This window comes from Labeo rohita, chromosome 21 (assembly GCF_022985175.1).
Source record: "Labeo rohita strain BAU-BD-2019 chromosome 21, IGBB_LRoh.1.0, whole genome shotgun sequence".
Lineage (NCBI taxonomy): Eukaryota > Metazoa > Chordata > Actinopteri > Cypriniformes > Cyprinidae > Labeo > Labeo rohita.
This window is the reverse complement of record NC_066889.1, coordinates 10,850,600-10,869,044: the sequence shown is the minus strand read 5'-3', so window position 1 is coordinate 10,869,044 and position 18,445 is coordinate 10,850,600. Positions and strand designations below refer to the sequence as shown.

Sequence of the window (18,445 nt, the reverse complement as noted above, 5' to 3'; positions counted from 1 at the left end):
ACAAAAGTTATTAGAATTTTTCAAAATTTCATTATAACTCCAAACCTCCAAACTTTTTATGTGCTGTCGGGGCATGGTGCCGAAGACACATGCCGAATTTCGTAACGATACTTCAATGCATTCGTAAAATATAGCATTTTACAACAAAATTCAAAATGGCCGATGCCCAAAATGGCTGACATGGAAAAATTGGGTATAGTTTGACTCGCCATTAATCTAACAAGTCCAGTTTTGTGATTTTTGGCCAAACCATTTAGAATACTGGTCTCAAACTCAATTCCTGGAGGGCCACAGCTCTGCACAGTTTAGCTCCAACCCTAATCAAACACACCTGATCCAGCTAAACTTCCAAGCAGGTGTGAAGTGGAGTTGGTTGGAGCTAAACTCTGCAGAGCTGCGTCCCTCCAGGAATTGAGTTTGAGACCCCTGATTTAGAAGTTATAAGCAAAAATAGCCATTTTTCATATCTCCTGACTACTAGATGGCACTGCACCAAAACGCTGCAGGTAGCCTCAGGTCATGCTTGTTATAACACACACCAAGTTTGGTCTCAACACGTCAAACCGTTGCGGAGATATAGCCTTACATCCATTTTTGTGTGGTTTTTGTTAAATTCGTTCACGCATTATTCGAGAACGGTTTGACTAATCAATTTGAATTCCATAACTTTTTGCCAGCATTGTCTGAAGATGATCTGAGCCAATTTTGGCAAAAATCAGACAAACCGTCTAGGACGAGTTAGAAAAAGTAGGTTTTACAATTTATTAAAAAATAGCGGAAAAAAACGAAATCTAACAATTTTTACATTTTGGCATTAATTCGACTCGGCATGAGCCAAGGATTCTGAGAAAAAAAAGTTCAAAAGTTATTAGCATAAACATGACTGAAAATTTGGACAAGTAGTGGTGCTAGAGAGTTTGAGTTAGAGACTCTAAATTTGCTGTGGTTAATGTTGAGACTCTCAATGTTGAGTACTCTATCGGTGTGCCAAATTTCACAACATTCCTGCAAGAAGAACGCCAACGGATACAATAGGTGGCCCTAATAAGCATTTGACGATACTAATAAGTATAGCTGTTCTAAATTCAGAAACCAGACAGAATGTACTTTCAATGAGTAACAAAAGTAAAGATATTTTCCAGGTTATTTTCAAACTTATGTGTGGCAAGCTGTTGATTACCACAGACGTATTCATATTCATCCCTCAGTGTGTATAAACCAATTGGAAATGTGTCTACGGTAACTACAACAGACTTTACAGAGAAAATAAATATTTTAAATATGCAACTAATCACCCGAACATGCGTTAGCATGAGACTAGACCTGACAGAATCACTTAGCAATCCTGTGATGTCATGACCAGCTAAAAAGTAAATCTTGTGTTTTTTTTCTTTCGCTTGAAATGTGATGTAACTATCTGTGAAGTAACTGATCTACAGTTTACAACTCCGCCCACAGGAATTCACTGCTAACTTACAACCAGATGTTCCTCCATCTAGAAAAGTTGTCCTGGCTCAATAAGATGACTTAGAAAACATTTTTTTATAGCAAGCTCCACTTTAAAGCCTTTCCGGCCTATTAGCTGCTCTTTACTCTAAGTGTGTTTCCTGTTCATTTATAATACAAAAAAGAGACAAAATCGAGTGTTTACTTTTGCTGCATGTCGAGCAAGCTCTGCTCAGCTCTATGAAGCCCTTCGAGGTCCTTCATCATCTTGCCAATGTGGTCCCTAGAATTCCGGTTCTGGATGTAGGCGAACCAGCAGCCCCCCACTCCGATCACGATAGACACCACCAGCATCAAGTCCTTCAAGTGACTGTGTCTGCTCACTGCAAAAAGAGCAAAAACAATACTTGAGTAACAAAGTTGATAGTTCAGTTACAATTCTGTCATTTACTATCATGTTCTAAATGTTTCTTTTTTGCTTTCAACTTGTAATTTATTCCTGTGATGGCAAAGCTCAATTGTCAGCATCATTACCCCAGTCTTCAGTGTCGCATGATCTATCAGAAATTATTCTAATATGCTGATGTGCTCAGGAAATATTTCTTATAATTAACAATGCTGAAAAGTACAGAAGCTCGTTTCTGCCACTGAATAAATAACAAGTAAGGGTAATTGTGACTTCACAATTCTGACTTTTTCCCCACAATTATGAGTTTACTACAATTGCAAAAACGCAATTGTAACTTTTTTTCTCAGAATTGCATGATACAATCTCACAATTTTAACCATCTCAGAATTGTGAGAAATAAACTTGAAATTGTGAGCTACAAAGTCAGAACTATGAGATATAAAGTTGCAATTCTGACTTAACATGCAGAATTGTCAGATATAAACTCATAATTTTGAGAACATATCAGTCAGAATTGCGAGTCTTTATCTTGCAGTTCTGACTTTATAACTCTTATAACAATTGCAGATTTATATCTCACAATCCTGAAAAAAAGTCAGAATTGCGAGATATAAACTAAACTTGCAATTACGAGAAAAAGTCTGAATTGGGAGGTACGAACTCGCATTTACGAGAAAAAAAGGCAGAATTGCGAGACTTTATTTCTCACAATCGTGAATTTATATTTAATTCCATATTTATAACCCGCAACTGTAGATTTATATTTCACAATTCTAAGAAAAAAAGCATGTACGTCTTTATTACTTGCAATTGCGGATTTATATTTCACAATTCTGAGAAAAGAAAAGTCAGAATTGCGAGATATAAACTAAACTTGCAATTGCAAGAAAAAGTCTGAATTGGGAGGTACAAATTCGCATTTACGAGAAAAAAAGTCAGAATTGTGAGTTTTTATCTCTCAACTCAGACTATATTTCTCACAACTGTGAGTTTATATCTCCCAATTCTAAATTTACAACCTGCAATTGTGGATTTATATTTCACAATTCTAAGAAAAAAAGTCAGAATTGCAAGATATAAACTAAACTTGTAATTGTGAGAAAAAAAGTCAGAATTGTGAGATACAAACTTGCATTTACGACTTTCTATCTTGCAACTGTGAATTTATATCTCAAAATTCTGAGAAAAAAGATCAGAATTGCAATATATAAACTAAACTCGCCATTGCGACAAAAAAGTCAGAATTGCGAGATATGGACTTGCATTTACGAGAAAGGCAGAATTGCGATTTATCTCAAAATTGTGAGTTTATTTCTCGCAATTATGACTTTATAACCCTCAATTGTGAGTGTATATCTCACGATTCTGAGAAAAAAGGTCAGAAATACACTTTTGTATTACACAATTCTGAATTGTGAGATAAAAAAAAAATCACAATAACCTTTTTTATTTTTTATTCAGTGGAAACGGGCTACCATAAAAAACAGCTGAGCTGCTTAATATTTTTGTTACAACCACAATGTATTTTATAATGATTCTATGATGAAAAGAAAGTTCAGAAGAACATACTTTGTAACAAGGTTAATGTCTTTACTGTAACTTTGTGTCTCTACTGACACATTTTAAGACATCCTTGCTGACTAAAAGTATTAATTTCTTAAAAAACAAAACAAAACATTAAGGTAAACAGTAATGTATGAATGAATGTACACTGTGCTGTCATGTACACTAGCGTATAACATACTCTAAAAACAGTGATGTCATGTGGGAATTATGACTCTTTTCAATAACATTCCATTGGTGACCTCAGCTGACCCCGACATGGCCGAAGCAAATAAGTGTTTACTTTCCAATGCTTATGTCTGCGATCTTCTCTTAACGTCCATTTTCAATGTTGCTTTTTAACAAAATTTCAGTTATTTGACTGAAGAGTCGAGGATGCTTTCATTATGACGATCAAAAATCGGAATATATATTGCTATCAAACACAAAAAATGAAAACACTGATGTTACCAGGATGTGCAGTGCGGACTGATTCAACTTTCAATGAACTAGCAAAATCACAAGCCCAAGAGTGTGAAGAAGGTATATGGAAAAGCGCCCAGGATTTTCTGGCAGGAGCAATACATCAAATCAGGGTCTGCTCAAGCTGATTGTCTTCCTGTCTCTACAACTCCAGCCTAACATATGTTTCTGTTGCACAACACTGTGATATAAAACACACGCACAGAGCGCTTTTAGCAAGAAGAACAGTAATACAAACAAGTAGTAATCTACTTCGAAACAGAAAAAGTCCCAGAAGCAATATAACGCTCCCAGTTTGGATCTAACCATGCAAGACATACGTATACATATCAGCAGTTATCTATCGCATTAGTCTTCATCTATTTAACATAATAAGCAACTCCAGAGAGGTGTTCCCCACAACAGTGGCAGCATCAGCTGCATTACGGGAGGATTTGGATGACTGGATTAGCAAGTGCTATTTCCATCTGCGATTTCGCTGCTCACATCCTGCCCAGGAAAATGGCAGGTGACGGGACGTGTAGTGGTGCCAAGAGTATTTGCGAGCGGTTGGTGTTGAATCCTTCAACCTTGACGCTCACCCATCTTAAATGGCTTGATTTGGAGTCAGGTTAAATCTCCTGAGGCCGGCACATGATAGACTTCCGTCTTGGATTTCCTATTCGATTACGGCACTGGTGTTTGATAAAAGATCTTTGTGTATGTATATAAAGGAGTGTTGTGTTTGCACGCAATCTTTGACCAGGTCTAGGGATTTTAGATGGCAGAGAGTTGTCATTTCTTCATTTGTTAGTGCTGAAGCTGAAATGCGTAAACAGACGCTAGGCCCATTTTCCATTAGCGATACAACACTATGAGACGCTATAGTAGAATTGTCTGGAACAGTGAGAAACCTTCTACTGCGGACAGTATAAACAGTGACCGGAGAGGCAAATAACTGCCATAGTTGAGATTATTTAAGAAGCTCCAGACGGAATCTGGAACCGGGAGAAATCACCCAATCAGACGACAGACCAGACAATTCACAGACACAATGGTAATGAATCGATTTTACCCACTGTTGCCAGTGAATCAGAATGAATTCAAAAGGACAGTTTAAACTCGCCAATGAAGTTACTGAAGCACTGAGAAAGAATATGGCACTAGCAGCCTTATCATGTTTCATATACCAACAGTGCATTATGACATGCAGTCATTGCATGAGCTGAAATTCTTGCAACAAAGCCTTTGGGATTTAGGTGGTTTTGTGTCTAATGCCATCACACAGCACTTTTCTTACTATCTCTGATAGGACTGACTCTGGCTGAGGTTCTAGGTAGAGACATTCACATGAACTATCAATTATATAACGGAATGGCCTCAGCCATTTCCATCTCTCTCTCATCTATTTATTGATAACATTTCTCCCATCATCCCTCACTTTTCTGTTTCACCAGCTGTACTTGAGTATCATGCTGTAACAGTTGACATTAATGGGACATACCTTTTCTGTCTGGCTCTTGTTCTCCAATAAGCCTGGCTATTTTAAGATGCAAAAGATATTTGCCCATGAGAAAAGAAAACAAAAAACTAAACCTTCCCTCGTTTTCAGCACGTAACCAGCAGTCTGGACTTCATCCAGAGAACCCTCTGCAAACATCAATCCAGAAAAACTTGTTATGCCTCACAGAACGTTTCCAAGCTAGTGTTTTTTTAAAACCTCTTAAAACAGGAAGGAGAACGCAAGAAAATGGTTCCAACGATTCAGTAACAAGATAAAACCAAAAAATAAGATATTATTATAGGGATAATTCTACTTCTGGGAGTGAGTCACAGTAAAATACAAAATGTATTAAGAGCTATGAACTAAAGTAACAAAAATAGTGATTTTTTCCATGAATATTTGAGTGATGAGGCAACTCTAAAATGATTAAGGGACAGTTCAAATTAATAAAACTTACCAACTCTCGCCAAAGAATTCATTCAAACAGATATTTTAAACCGCTTCAAAACCAATTAAACCTACCAATTCGTGCCCAAGAATCAGAAGTAATTAATTCAGGTAAATGAAGTGATCTCTCCAAATCTTGCTGATAAATCAAAATTAATTAATTAACTACATGGACAGTTTAAACTGATTTTTTAGTCTTATGAAATCTAGCCCCTGAATCAGAATTGACTGATTAAAATGGACAGTTTTAAAAGGATTCACAGAAATGAATTAAGCTTGCCAACTCTTGTCAATGAATCACAATATATTAATTTTAATACACAGTAATCAAACTGATTTATGGAAATTAATCAAGCTTACCAAATACTGCCAATAAATCAGAATTGATTCATTTAAATGGACAGTTTGAACTGATTCAAGGAAATTAATTTTACCTACCAATTCTTGCCAATGAATCAGATTTAATTCATTCAAAGAAATGAAGTGATGTTTCCAAATCTTGCAGATGAATCAAAATTAATTAATTAATTGAAATGGACAGTTTAAACTGATTCACAGATTTAAATCAATGAAAAATTATGAAAAATAGCCCCTGAATCAGAATTGGCTGATTCAGCTGGACAGTTTCAAAAGGATGCACAGGAATGAATCAAACTTACCAACTCTTGCCAATGAATCAGAATAGATTACTTTCAATGGACAGTAATCAAACTGATTCATGGAAATGAATCAAACTTAATTAATTGAAATGGACAGTTTAAACTGATGCACTGATATGAATCAATCTTATGAAAAATAGCCCCTCAATCAGAATCAACTGATTCAAATGGACAGTTCAAAAGGATGTACAAAAATGAATCAAACTTACCAAATACTGCCAGTAAATCAGAATTGATTCATTAAATGGACAGTTTAAACTGATTCACAGAAATGAATTAAATCTACCAATTCTTGCCAACAAATCAGATTTAATTCATTCAAAGAAATGAAGTGATCTTTCCAAATCTTGCAGATGAATCAAAATTAATTAATTAATTAATTGAAATGGACAGTTTAAACTGATTCACAGATTTAACTGAATGAAAAATTATGAAAATAGCCCCTGAATCAGAATTGGCTGGTTCAACTGGACAGTTTCAAAAGGATGCACAGGAATGAATCAAACTTACCAACTCTTGCCAATGAATCAGAATAGATTACTTCAATAAAGAGAAATCAAACTGATTCATGGAAAGAATCAAACTTAATTAATTGAAATAGACAGTTTAAACTGATGCACTGAAATGTATCAATCTTATGAAAAAAAGCCCCTGAAACAGAATCAACTGGTTCAAATGGACAGTTTCAAAAAAATTACCAAATACTGCCAATAAATCAGAACTGATTCATTAAATGGACAGTTTAAACTGATTCACAGAAATAAATTAAATCTACCAATTCTTGACAATGAATTAATTCAATCAAAGAAATTAAGAGATCTTTTCAAATCTTGCAGATGAATCAAAACTAATGGATTAATTAAAACAGACAGTTTAAACTGATTTGCAGAAATTAATCTAGCCACTTAATAAGAACTGACTGATTCAGATGGACAGTTTCAAAAAGATTCACAGAATCAAGCTAACCAACTCTTGCCAATGAGTCAGAAAAGATTAATTTAAATGGACTGTAATCGAACCAATTCACGGAAATGAATCAAACTTACCAATTATTGTCAATAAATAAGAATTTATTTATTTAAATGGACAGTTTAAATTGATTAATGGAAATGAATCAAACTTACCAACTCTTGCCAATGAATCAAAATCGATTAATTTAAATGGGCAGTTTGAACTAATTCACAGAATTGAATTAAACCTATTAATTCTTGCCAGTGAATCAGAATTAATTAATTAAAAGAAATGATCTTTCCAAATCTTGCAGATGAATCAAAATTATTTTATCTAATTAAAATGGACAGTTTCAAAAGGATTCACAGAAATTAATCAAGCTTACCAACTCTTGGCAATGAATCAGAACAGATTAATTTAAATGGACAGAAATCAAACAGATTCATGGAAATGAATCAAACTTACCAACTACTACCAATAAATCAAAAATCCATTCATATAAATGGGCAGTTTGAACTGATTCATGGAAATGAATCAAGCTTACACACTCTTGTCAATGAATCAGAATGTATTTATTCAAATGGACAGTTTCAAATGAATCAATATTACCAAATCTTGCCTACTTTCGTTTCTTAATTTTAAATCAGAGACACTATTTAACCCTCTCAAACTCACAAGTCATGAGACAATTTATGTAATAAATAACCACAAATATATGCTACTCACTTGGAGGTCCAAAAAGCACTGTGTCCAGAGCCTTCAGCTGTAGTTTCTGTGCATGACTGCGGTCTGGTATCTTCAGCACGGAGAGAAGCAGGGTGGCATTTTTCACTGCAAGTCTGGGAATCAAAACAGACACAAGTGAATCAATTATCTTGATCACTGAATTTCAGTCCACAAGCTGAAAAAGTAAGTATGCCAACTGTAAGCTTCCTTACCTGGGCAGAGCTTTACCACTGATGTCATTCTTCCTGAAGGAATCAACATACTGTGGTAACTCCACACATCTGATAAGCCACTCCTCAGCTTCCTCTACTGTCCAGTTATACACTATAGACAAAAAAATTGTAAATAACGCTAGTGGTTTAGGGTGCAAGAGGACACAGAATATTACCATGGAAGATATATTTAACGAACATAGAAGTTTGATACTTTCAGTTCCACAAACATTATCCTTTCACTTCTACATGCATCTAAAAATGATGTAGGTTTGAAATCTGGAAATGACTTTGAAATGGCTCTTAGTTAATTGCTTTTCACTGAAATAATTAGCCTGTTGAGATGTCTGCAAACCTTCAGAGGCTTTCCAGGAGTTCCACATGTCCTCCACTGTGATCAGCAGATCTGCTCTATGGAAGCTGTTGTGTTTTCCTTTAGGGTCGTGGTACTTCAAGTCTTCTCTTAGAAACTGTTTGAGAAAACATTTGGATGTTAGCATTCTCTGGTGTGGTGGTTTTCATCTGATGGGTTGCGATGGGTCACAAGTTTGTTCTGATAGGGTCACAAGCAGCTGCTAAAAAGAAGTGAAGAAATTGTTGAATAAAGTCATTATTTTTGTTTCCTTTGCGCATAAAAAGTATTCTAGTAGCTTCATAAAATTAAGGTTGAACCACTGATGTTACATGGACTATTTTATCAATGTTCTTACTTCCTTTCAGGGCCTTGAACATGGTAGTTGCGTTTCTGTCTGTGCAGGGTCAGAAGGCTCTCGGATTTCATCAAAAATATCTTTGTGTTTTCGGAAGACAAATGAAGGTTGTATGGGTTTGGAATGACATGAGGGTGAGTAATTAATGACAGAAATTTCATTTTGGGGTGAACTAACCTTTTGCAAAAATAAACAAGGACTTGATTATTTGTCCTTCTAGAAGAAGTGTCTTCTTGTTACAGCACTATGTATTTGCATAATTCAACATTTGGCATGAGCTGTAAAGCCACAGTAAACAGTTGATTAACTTGTAATATTTGTCTTGGGCTGTTACGATCCAGTAGTTCTACTGCGGAGCCTCAGACGGCCTACATTATGTAAATGGAAACAGTTTCACTGGTCCAATCACCTTACGATCCCTCAGATCAGCTCTGACTGTGGTAAAGGTTATACTCACAGGACTCTCTATGGCCTTGGGCAGGCTGCTGTCAGTCAGCAGTAATACTGTTTACCCAGAGTGCTCAGATGTGGCATTCTCATGAAAAAGAAATTGCTTTGTGTGATTCAAAGAGAACACAAAGTGCTTTTTATAGCCTATGTTCATAATCCATAATCATGGTGAATCACTTTTGAAAGCATGCAAGTGTCATGCCCTTTCAAACTAATGGGGGCAATCAGATCCAGAAATGGATTTTAAATTGCCTTTAATGTCAAAAAGCGCCTGCACCTTTGAAAATTAGGCTGCGTGATTACTGCATGAAAAAAAATAAGATTATAGGAAATAAATACAGTATAAAAGTGTTTGTCTAAAACACTGTGACAGCAATTACTCATCTAAATTGGGTCAGTCAAATTGAGTCACACTTTCCAAAGATCATTTGCTTAAAACATACAAATCTACCCATCAGTCACAAAATACTATGATTGAGAGATGAGAAATGTATTCAAAACAAATTACTAAAAATACATGATCACTTGCAGTTACAAATGCTACAAAAACACGCACTGGGTAAGATTTGAAAGTCTTGAACAAAAAAAAAAAAAAAAAAAAAGATTTTTTTGAAAGAAGTCTTTTATGCTCACCAAGGCTACATTTATTACATCAGAAAAACAGTAAAATGGTAATATTGTTAAATATTTAAAATTAATATATTTTAAAATGTAGTTGATTTCTGTAATGGCAAAGCTGAATTTTCAGCAGACATTAGTGTAGTCTTTAATGTCACATGATCCATCAGAAATCATTCTAATATGCTGATTTGGTGCTCAAGAAACATTTCGTATTATTATGTTGAATGGTATTTTTTAAAATCATGATCATCATTTATGATTAAAAGGGTTAATTTCATAATGAAAAGCCGTATTTCTCATTTATACACTACAAGTCAAAAGTTTTTGAACAGTAAGATTTTTAATGTTTTTTAAAGAAGTCTCTTCTGCTCACCAAGCCTGCATTTATTTGATCCAAGGTACAGCAAAAACTGTCAAATTTAGTAATATTTTTACTATTTAAAATAACTGTAAAATGAGTTTATTCCTGTGATCAAAGCTGAATTTTCAGTATCATTACTCCAGTCTTCAGTGTCACATGATCCTTCAGAAATCATTCTAATATGCTGATTTGCAGTTCAAGAAACATTTTTTTAACTTTATTATGTGCTCAGATGTATTTAAAACAGTTGAGTACATTTTCTTCAGGATTCTTTGATGAATAGAAATATCCAATATTAGCATTTATCTCAAATAAAAAGCTTCTGTAATATTATATAATCTCTGCAAAAGCTTTGCAACACACTCAGACTTGTACCAGTACAGCTATACACTGCAAGCCGGTATGTTGTACTTCACTGTGCTGCACTGATGTAGTGTCAAAGTAGCTATACAGAGATCTATATCTCCAGTAAGTAAGCCAAAAGTCACTGTGTCCTTTCAAACAAGCTCTTGTTTGTACAATGGGCACCGTGCACTGTGCTGCAACACTGTCAACCTCTCAACACAGCAGACCACAGAACCACACACAAATGCTGCAGGCCTCACCCCATCCGTCTCCGTTACGTCCACGCTGCCGTCTGCGTCGTCGTCCATGTCTTTGTGAATGCTGCGGATGGCCTCGAAGCTTAGCAGAGCGTTTTCATCATGGCAAAGAAGCTCATCGATACCACATAGTTCTAATGAGAGAAAGAAAAAAAACAATATATGAGAAATGAGAAAGCAAGTCCACTTGAACTTCACAAATGTTATGTAACAAAACCTTGTAAGCTAAGAAAGGAATCATTTTAAACAAGCTTTCAACGTGAATGCTCTACCACAAGGTGGCCAGATTAACTACCGGTCAAGATGTATTATTTTGGTCAAACTCTATGGCAGCATTGCATGAACTGAGAGAACACAATCACAGATTTCATTATGCCAACCTTAGTGAAAAATATATCCAAGATGGCAAACAACATGAATGTGGTAGTTGCTATCTATGCAGGGTCAGAAAGCTCTCAGATTTCATTAAAAATATCTTAATTTGTGTTCCGAAGATGAAAGAAGGGTCTGGCATGACATGAGGCTGAGTAATTAATGACATAATATTCCTTTTTGGGTTAACTATCCCTTTAACATGTTAACAACAAATGCTACTGAAACTAATTGCAGACAGTTTATTGTGTTTTGCAACATCGCTAATATGCACCAAAGCCACTAAAAGGCAAGCCTGCAACCATTAGCTGAAAAAAGCGTAACGGCTAATGCTAACACTTCTAGTCTGTCAGTAAGTGGAAAAGGAGACCAGAGGCCATTTTTTTTAATAGATGTCAATGGAGGAGAGGCTTCACTATGCTGAATAAACAGCTTTTTAGAGGAAACGGCTAATCATTTAATGAATCAACAGCCTATCTGCTAATCTTCAACATGTTTTACACTAAACAGTACTTTCGGATTGAACTATTTTTAGAGTTTACCACAAAAAAAATGCTGTTTTATAAGAGAAGTCACTGACTTTTTGTGACAGGTGGGATTCCACTTACGCCACTTCTCATTTATTCCTATGCTATCCGTAAACATGTTAGCGATCCAAGTTAGCTGCTACGCTCCAATAGTAAAGTAATACAGACCCTCTCATGTCCTTATAGTAAGACAATCTCTGATATGCACCATCCCATTGCAATGCATTCTGGGAAAACTTGCTTGTTAAAGGAGAAGTTCACTTCCAGAACAAAAATTTACAGATAATTTACTCACCACCTGTCATTCAAGATGTCTTTCTTTCTTCAGTTGCAAAGAAATTCATTTTTTTTAAAAGGGGTCATCGGATGCAAAGTTCACTTTTACATGTTGTTTGAACATTAATGTGTGTTGGCAGCGTATGTACACATCTACCCTATAATGATAAAAATCCAATCAGTGGTTTTTAATTAATCTGAATCATTCCTGATCCAGTTTCACTTACAGCAGAAGTGAGTGTAAAGGTTTTTTTTAATGAATTTTTGCGATCGCCTTTCCTAATAACATGCTAGTTAGCAAGTTTAGCGACTAAATGCGGCTAAAGTAAACAGGCTCGTCACTCCACAGACAGAAGAGAGGGGCGGGGCGAGCAGAGCTTATTAACATTTAAAGCAACCTTGTCCAGAACAGGATGATTTTTGCACAGCTGATTTTGGCAAGGTAAAAAAGGTGTTATTACACTACCATTGAGAAATTTTAACCAAAGCATGTTATAGACTTTTACATTAAGAGTCTAAAGAATCAAATCAACTTGTGGAAGGGAAAACATTTCAGGATTTCTCTCCATATAGTGGATTTCTATGGTGTCCGCAGGTTTGAATTTCCAAAATGCAGTTTAAATGCAGCTTCAAAGAGCTCTAAACGAACCCAGCCAAGAAAGAGGGGTCTTATCTAGCAAAACAATCGGTTATTTTCTTAAAAAAATGACAATATATATACTCCTTAGTCTCAAAAGCTCGTCTTGCGTAGCTCTGAGTGTACTCTTGTGTATTCCGATTCAAAACAGTTAGGATAGGTCGAAAAACTCCCATCTCATTTTCTCCTCCAACTTCGAAATTCTCCTACATCGCTGCAGAAGTACCGACCCAGTGTTTACAATGTGAACGTGCAAAGAAGATCAAACGCCCTTTACAAAAAAATCAGCGATGTAAGACGATTTTGAAGTTGGAGGAGAAAATGAGATGAGAGTTTTTCGACCTATCCTAACTGCCATGAACCAGAATAGACAAGAGTACATGCAGAGCTAGACAAGATGAGCATTTATGGTTAAACAGTATATAAATTGTATTTATTGTTTAAATAAATGCTCGTTTCACTAGATAAGACCCTTTTTCCTTGGCTGGGATCATTTAGAGCCCTTTAACGCTGCATTTTGGAAGTTCAAACTCACAGGCACCATAGTCCACTATATGAAGAGAAATCCTGAATTTTTTTCCTCAAAAAACAATTTCTTTACAACTGCAAAAAAAGACATGAACATCTTGGATGACAAGGGGGTGAGTAATTTATCTGTAAATTTTTGTTCTGGAAGTGAACGTCTCCTTTATGCACACAGAATTACAGAAAAAAAATCTGGAGTGTCTTACTGTATCTATTATAACCGCACAAAAAACGGCAAGTTAAAAGCCATCCTCAAGAGCACAAAAGGGCTATTCAGACACAAATGGCCTTGAAATGAAAATTACTTTCATTTAGTCCCCTCAGTGAAATTCATGCATCATCCACGGGAGATGTTTAAATCAAATTCAGATTCATTAAAAAGGGCCTCTGTCATTCGCCAGTAAAAACGCCAAGTGTACTTGTCTATAGCGTTTGGAAACTCAGCAAGGATAAGGAACTGATCACTTAGTGATGATGTACAGCTAAAAACTGAGCCAACAGCGGTGCCTTTGTAGGGGTCCAATGTTTGAGCCCATTGTAACAGGAGAGTTCACTTTGAGGGGTGGCGTTCATACGGTTGGTTACATATCCACGCAAGACCCATAGACTGAGTTTTAAACTATTTATAGATGTAGACAGCACAGCTGCTGAGGTATTGTAGATATTGCTGTTATATGGCGGTGGGCAGGAGTGGATGTCCTGGAGTTAACCTTTGTCTCAGAATTAAAAGACTTGATTATGCAGCAGGTATTAACATAAGAAATCAACCATTCCAAGCTTTTTATAAATCTGTCTCATCTGACATTTTACTAAGAGTGGATGTAATTAAAAATGCTTATGTTACAAGTCCACAATTAGACTGTGTTCTTTCAGGCTGATTGGTTTTCATAAAAGAAACTTTTAAGGTCATAAGATCTGCACAGCTATTTTTGTCCCCGTTTCACAGAAGGCAAAACATAGCGTCTGTGCAAAACCACTAAACAATCATGCCACAACCACAGCTCCTCAAAAAACACTTGTCATCATACAACACATTAGCACTTACTGGCTTTCTGCATTATTAAGAAAGATGACTCTGAGAGAACCGTTTGCAAATGTTGACAACACATCCAGTTTAACTTGCTAACTAAACTGAGCTAACCAAACCCGGATCAAGCAGTCACATGTGCAAGGTAAATGGTGTATTTTGCTATTGATTAAAAAGAGATAGAAGCATCTGATATGCATGAGAAGTAGAGGATCTCAGGAATTTCCTCACATATTATCCTTAAATTCCCTGTATGCATTCCCTCTACCCAATTCACTATCATCCAGCATATTCAGATTCAGATCAGATTCACTTCACTCCCCATATAGTTCTGTTATCATTTCTGTCATCAACAAACTCTTCTGTGAAACACAAAATGCGTATTTGCAAAGTATTTCCTGTAGCATAATCTGGGCCAACTTTAAGACAAGCCTGGCTACTTGCAGATTTTGCAAAACTTTATTTTTAAACCATGTTGTCATGAAACTTACAAACTCGAGTAAAACCAGAAACTATTTTTGTCTCAGAGGCAAACACTATAACAGTCTACTAACTTCTAAACAAACACAACTGCTCAGGGAGTGATGTTAAACATTAGTGTACAATGTGCGTTGGGCTATGGAAAGCCAGTAAGGTCAAAATTCTGGAGTTTCTACTAAAGTTTAGTTGGACCTTTTCAGTTTTAGCTCTATAATTCATAAAGCCAAAACGACAACAAAGTCTCAGTACAAGTTTTAAATAAATGCATTTCTGTTCATAATTTTTGTTTTATTGAAACTAAGGTGAGTAAATTATGACAGACATTTATTTTTGGGTGAACTGTCCAAACCCCAGGTTTTAAGACTTATATGGCTTAATATAACATAAATGATGTCTCTTACTGAAATATGTAGTAGAAAACCCAAGAAAGATTTACATTATTTAACATATCCACATCTATTATACATATTTTGGACTATGGGGGTGACATTATTTCGATGACATCAAATAGTTGCACTTGGTGAGCTACTGGTGCTACTTGTTGCTATTTTTACTGCGGCACAACTGAGAAAATAAAAAACTGATACAATGAGCACAGCTACTGAAAGAGCTTACAGGTGGCAATTTATATAAGTGTAGGTTTAATGGACATTGAGTGAAATCTACACTGTGAAACTCCTTCAGTGGCCTTTGTGTCATGACAAGCGTCAGCATGTTTACATCCTGTCAGGATTGCTTCTAGCATTTCTTGTCTCTGCCGTTTGTAAGCTCTTTTAATAGCTGTGGTCTAACTAAAAGCCTCAAGGGCATCAGGGCTAAAGTGGAGAGAACAAAAACGCAGGTCTTTAGGATGTTTTACTGGTCCACAGGCATCATCTCATTCTTTTCTTCACTTCTTATCTATGGAAAAGCAGTGAAGACCTACATGGCTTCTCTTCCTGTCCTTCGAATGAAAATTACAATCAAAAGCCGCACAATGTGGTCATCGTATCAGTGTTTTATTTTCCAGGTTGTGTTAAAAATAGCAACAGGTAGTGCTATGAAATCTTTCATGGGTTTTCTACCACATATTTCAGTAAGAGACATAATTTACGTTATATTAAAGGAGAAGTCCACTTCCAAAACAAAGCCTCACCCCCTTGTCATCCAAGATGTTCATGACTTTCTTTCTTCAGTTGCAAAAAAATTATGTTTTTTGAGGGAAACATTTCAGCATTTTTCTCCATATAATGGATTGATATGGTGCCCCGAGTTTGAACTTTCAAAATGCGGTTTAAATGTGGCTTCAAACGATCCTAAATGCGGTTGTAAACGATCCCAGCAGAGAAAGAAGGGTCTTATCTAGTGTAACGATCAGTTATTTTAATAAAAATAATACAATTTATATACTTTTTAATGCCAAATGCTCATCTTGTCTTACTCTGCCTGAACTGTTTTTGTTCCGGTTCTTGACAGTTAGGGTATAGCGAAAAACTCCCATCTCATGTTCTCCCTCAACTATCACTGTTTTACCTTTTTTTGTTAAGGGTGTTTGATCTTCTTTGCATGTTCACTTTGCAAAGACTGGGTCGGTACTTCTGCAGCGATGTAGGATGATTTTGAAACGATTTTTGAAGTTGAGGGAGAAAATACAATTGGAGTTTTTCGACATACCCTAACTGTCTTGGATGACATGGGGGTGAGTATATGTGAATCTTTGTTTTGGAAGTGGACTTCTTTTTTAAGCTATCTAAGTCTTAATACCCATGGTTCCCTTTAAACAGCCAGGAGACGTTGAAGCAAGCTGCTGTTAGCATATGATAAAATCATAGAGGCAATGAATGTCTTGTTTAAGACTATCAATTTCCTCCATTTCTTTTCCTGTATCTCCGACTGGAGCATTACTTGTTAAGAGAATGAGGGAAATGGAGAGGCCTAGGATCAGGAGAGGAGAGAAAAAAAATGGAGGGATGTTTGGTCTGCTTCACTGGATGACGAGGCCTTTAAAAAGATCAGAGAGCAACGTCAGAGTTTGCGGAGCCTTGAGGATTTACAGAGCTGTTGTAAAAAGACCCTTTTATATTGTCCTGTGGCACAGCTGTGTGAAGTCACACAAGTCAAGATCACATTGGTAATTTACACAATGTATACTAGAGGTCTTAATGCTTATACATAGCAGTGGATCAAATACCACTAACTTTATAGTGGTAATGCTGAAATACTATGGTTTTTCTAGGTAATGTAGCATTCTGGGTTCAATACAAATTTAGTAATGTTTACAGTTCATAAATGTTAAAGGGACAGTTCAGAAAGTTCTGTCATTAATTACTCAACCTCATGTCATTCCAAACCTGGAACACAGATTAAGATATTTTTTTAATGAAATACGGTAGCTTTCTGACCCTGCAGACCAACAACTACCATGCTTAAAGCCCAGAAAGGTAGTAAGAACATCATTAAAATAGTCCATGTGACACCAGTGGTTCGACCATAATTTTATTAAGCTACAAGAATACTTTTTATGCACAAAGAATAACGATTTTACTAAAAAAAAAATTAATTTCTTTTGTGTCTGTCTTGCATGACGTAGAGCTGTAATCGGGCCTTAAAAGTTAGGCCCGACAGGGCCCGAGCCCGACAGAATTCAGCTCGAGCCCGACAAGTATATTTTGATTGACAGCTTTTTAAAAGCCCGAACACGTTCACAGCCCGATATTTTTCAAATGTGCGTAAGCACACAGCTCTTTTGCCTTTAGCCAAGAATGAGTCATTTATACATGTTTTAACATAATTGATTCATGACTAATGTAGGCTATAGGCCACTTGGAAGTTGGAACAAAGAAATAAAATAAGTCCTCTGTAACATCGTAACATCTCAGCACTCTAAATAGGCATACACTCAGCCTATAAATAGGCCAACGTGCCAATAAAAATGACTCTTTCTTAACAAATTAAATTAAGATACGTTCTAATTTAAGATAGGTATTTGGCAATAATGAAATTAAGATAAAGGCTCTGCGGGATTTGCTTTGCCACTTCTCTCCACAATCCGGCCTCAACGCGACGGTGAATAGCAGCTGAAATGTAATAAAAGAATAATGCCGATATTAGCCTATACTCTGTCTACATTATGCATTTAAGACTCAATTAATATTTAGTTATCATTTTAAAAACCTTTACTCACCAAGATTAGGCTACATGTTTTTGTGGAGAAAAATTACTGAATCCACTGTAGCTTCAGCGCGGTCCTAATTTTGCAAGTTTCGCAACTTTTGCCAAAACGTAATCACCAGAGGCAAGCCTTCGTTTCACCTCGGTTTCAAGCATCCATTTTCGCATATTTCTTGCGTTAATCGAAACGCATCACATGACCGCTCATTTACCATGCAAGCCGGAGCGCAAGCCTGAGCCCGGCCAGAGCCCGTGTAAAATAATATAAATTAAGCCCGAACCCGTCGGGTCCCGTCGGGTACTTTTCTGGGCCTTGAACATTGTAGTTGCATTGCTCTCTTTGCAGGGT

The 18,445-nt window shown here is 36.2% G+C and overlaps 1 protein-coding gene across 5 annotated transcripts in view; it reads right to left on the bottom strand.

Annotated features, from left to right (window-relative positions):
- Positions 1-18,445, bottom strand: part of stim1b (stromal interaction molecule 1b) — a 38,998-nt gene that overhangs the window by 16,407 nt on the left and 4,146 nt on the right. For all 5 annotated transcript variants that reach the window (XM_051092316.1, XM_051092313.1, XM_051092312.1 and 2 more), the window contains exons 3-7: positions 11,106-11,236; positions 8,714-8,828; positions 8,359-8,470; positions 8,147-8,259; positions 1,652-1,829 (exon numbers count right to left, since the gene is read on the bottom strand). In XM_051092316.1, coding sequence (XP_050948273.1) covers positions 1,652-1,829; positions 8,147-8,259; positions 8,359-8,470; positions 8,714-8,828; positions 11,106-11,236 — 649 coding nt within the window. The remainder of the gene's footprint in view (positions 1-1,651; positions 1,830-8,146; positions 8,260-8,358; positions 8,471-8,713; positions 8,829-11,105; positions 11,237-18,445) is intronic.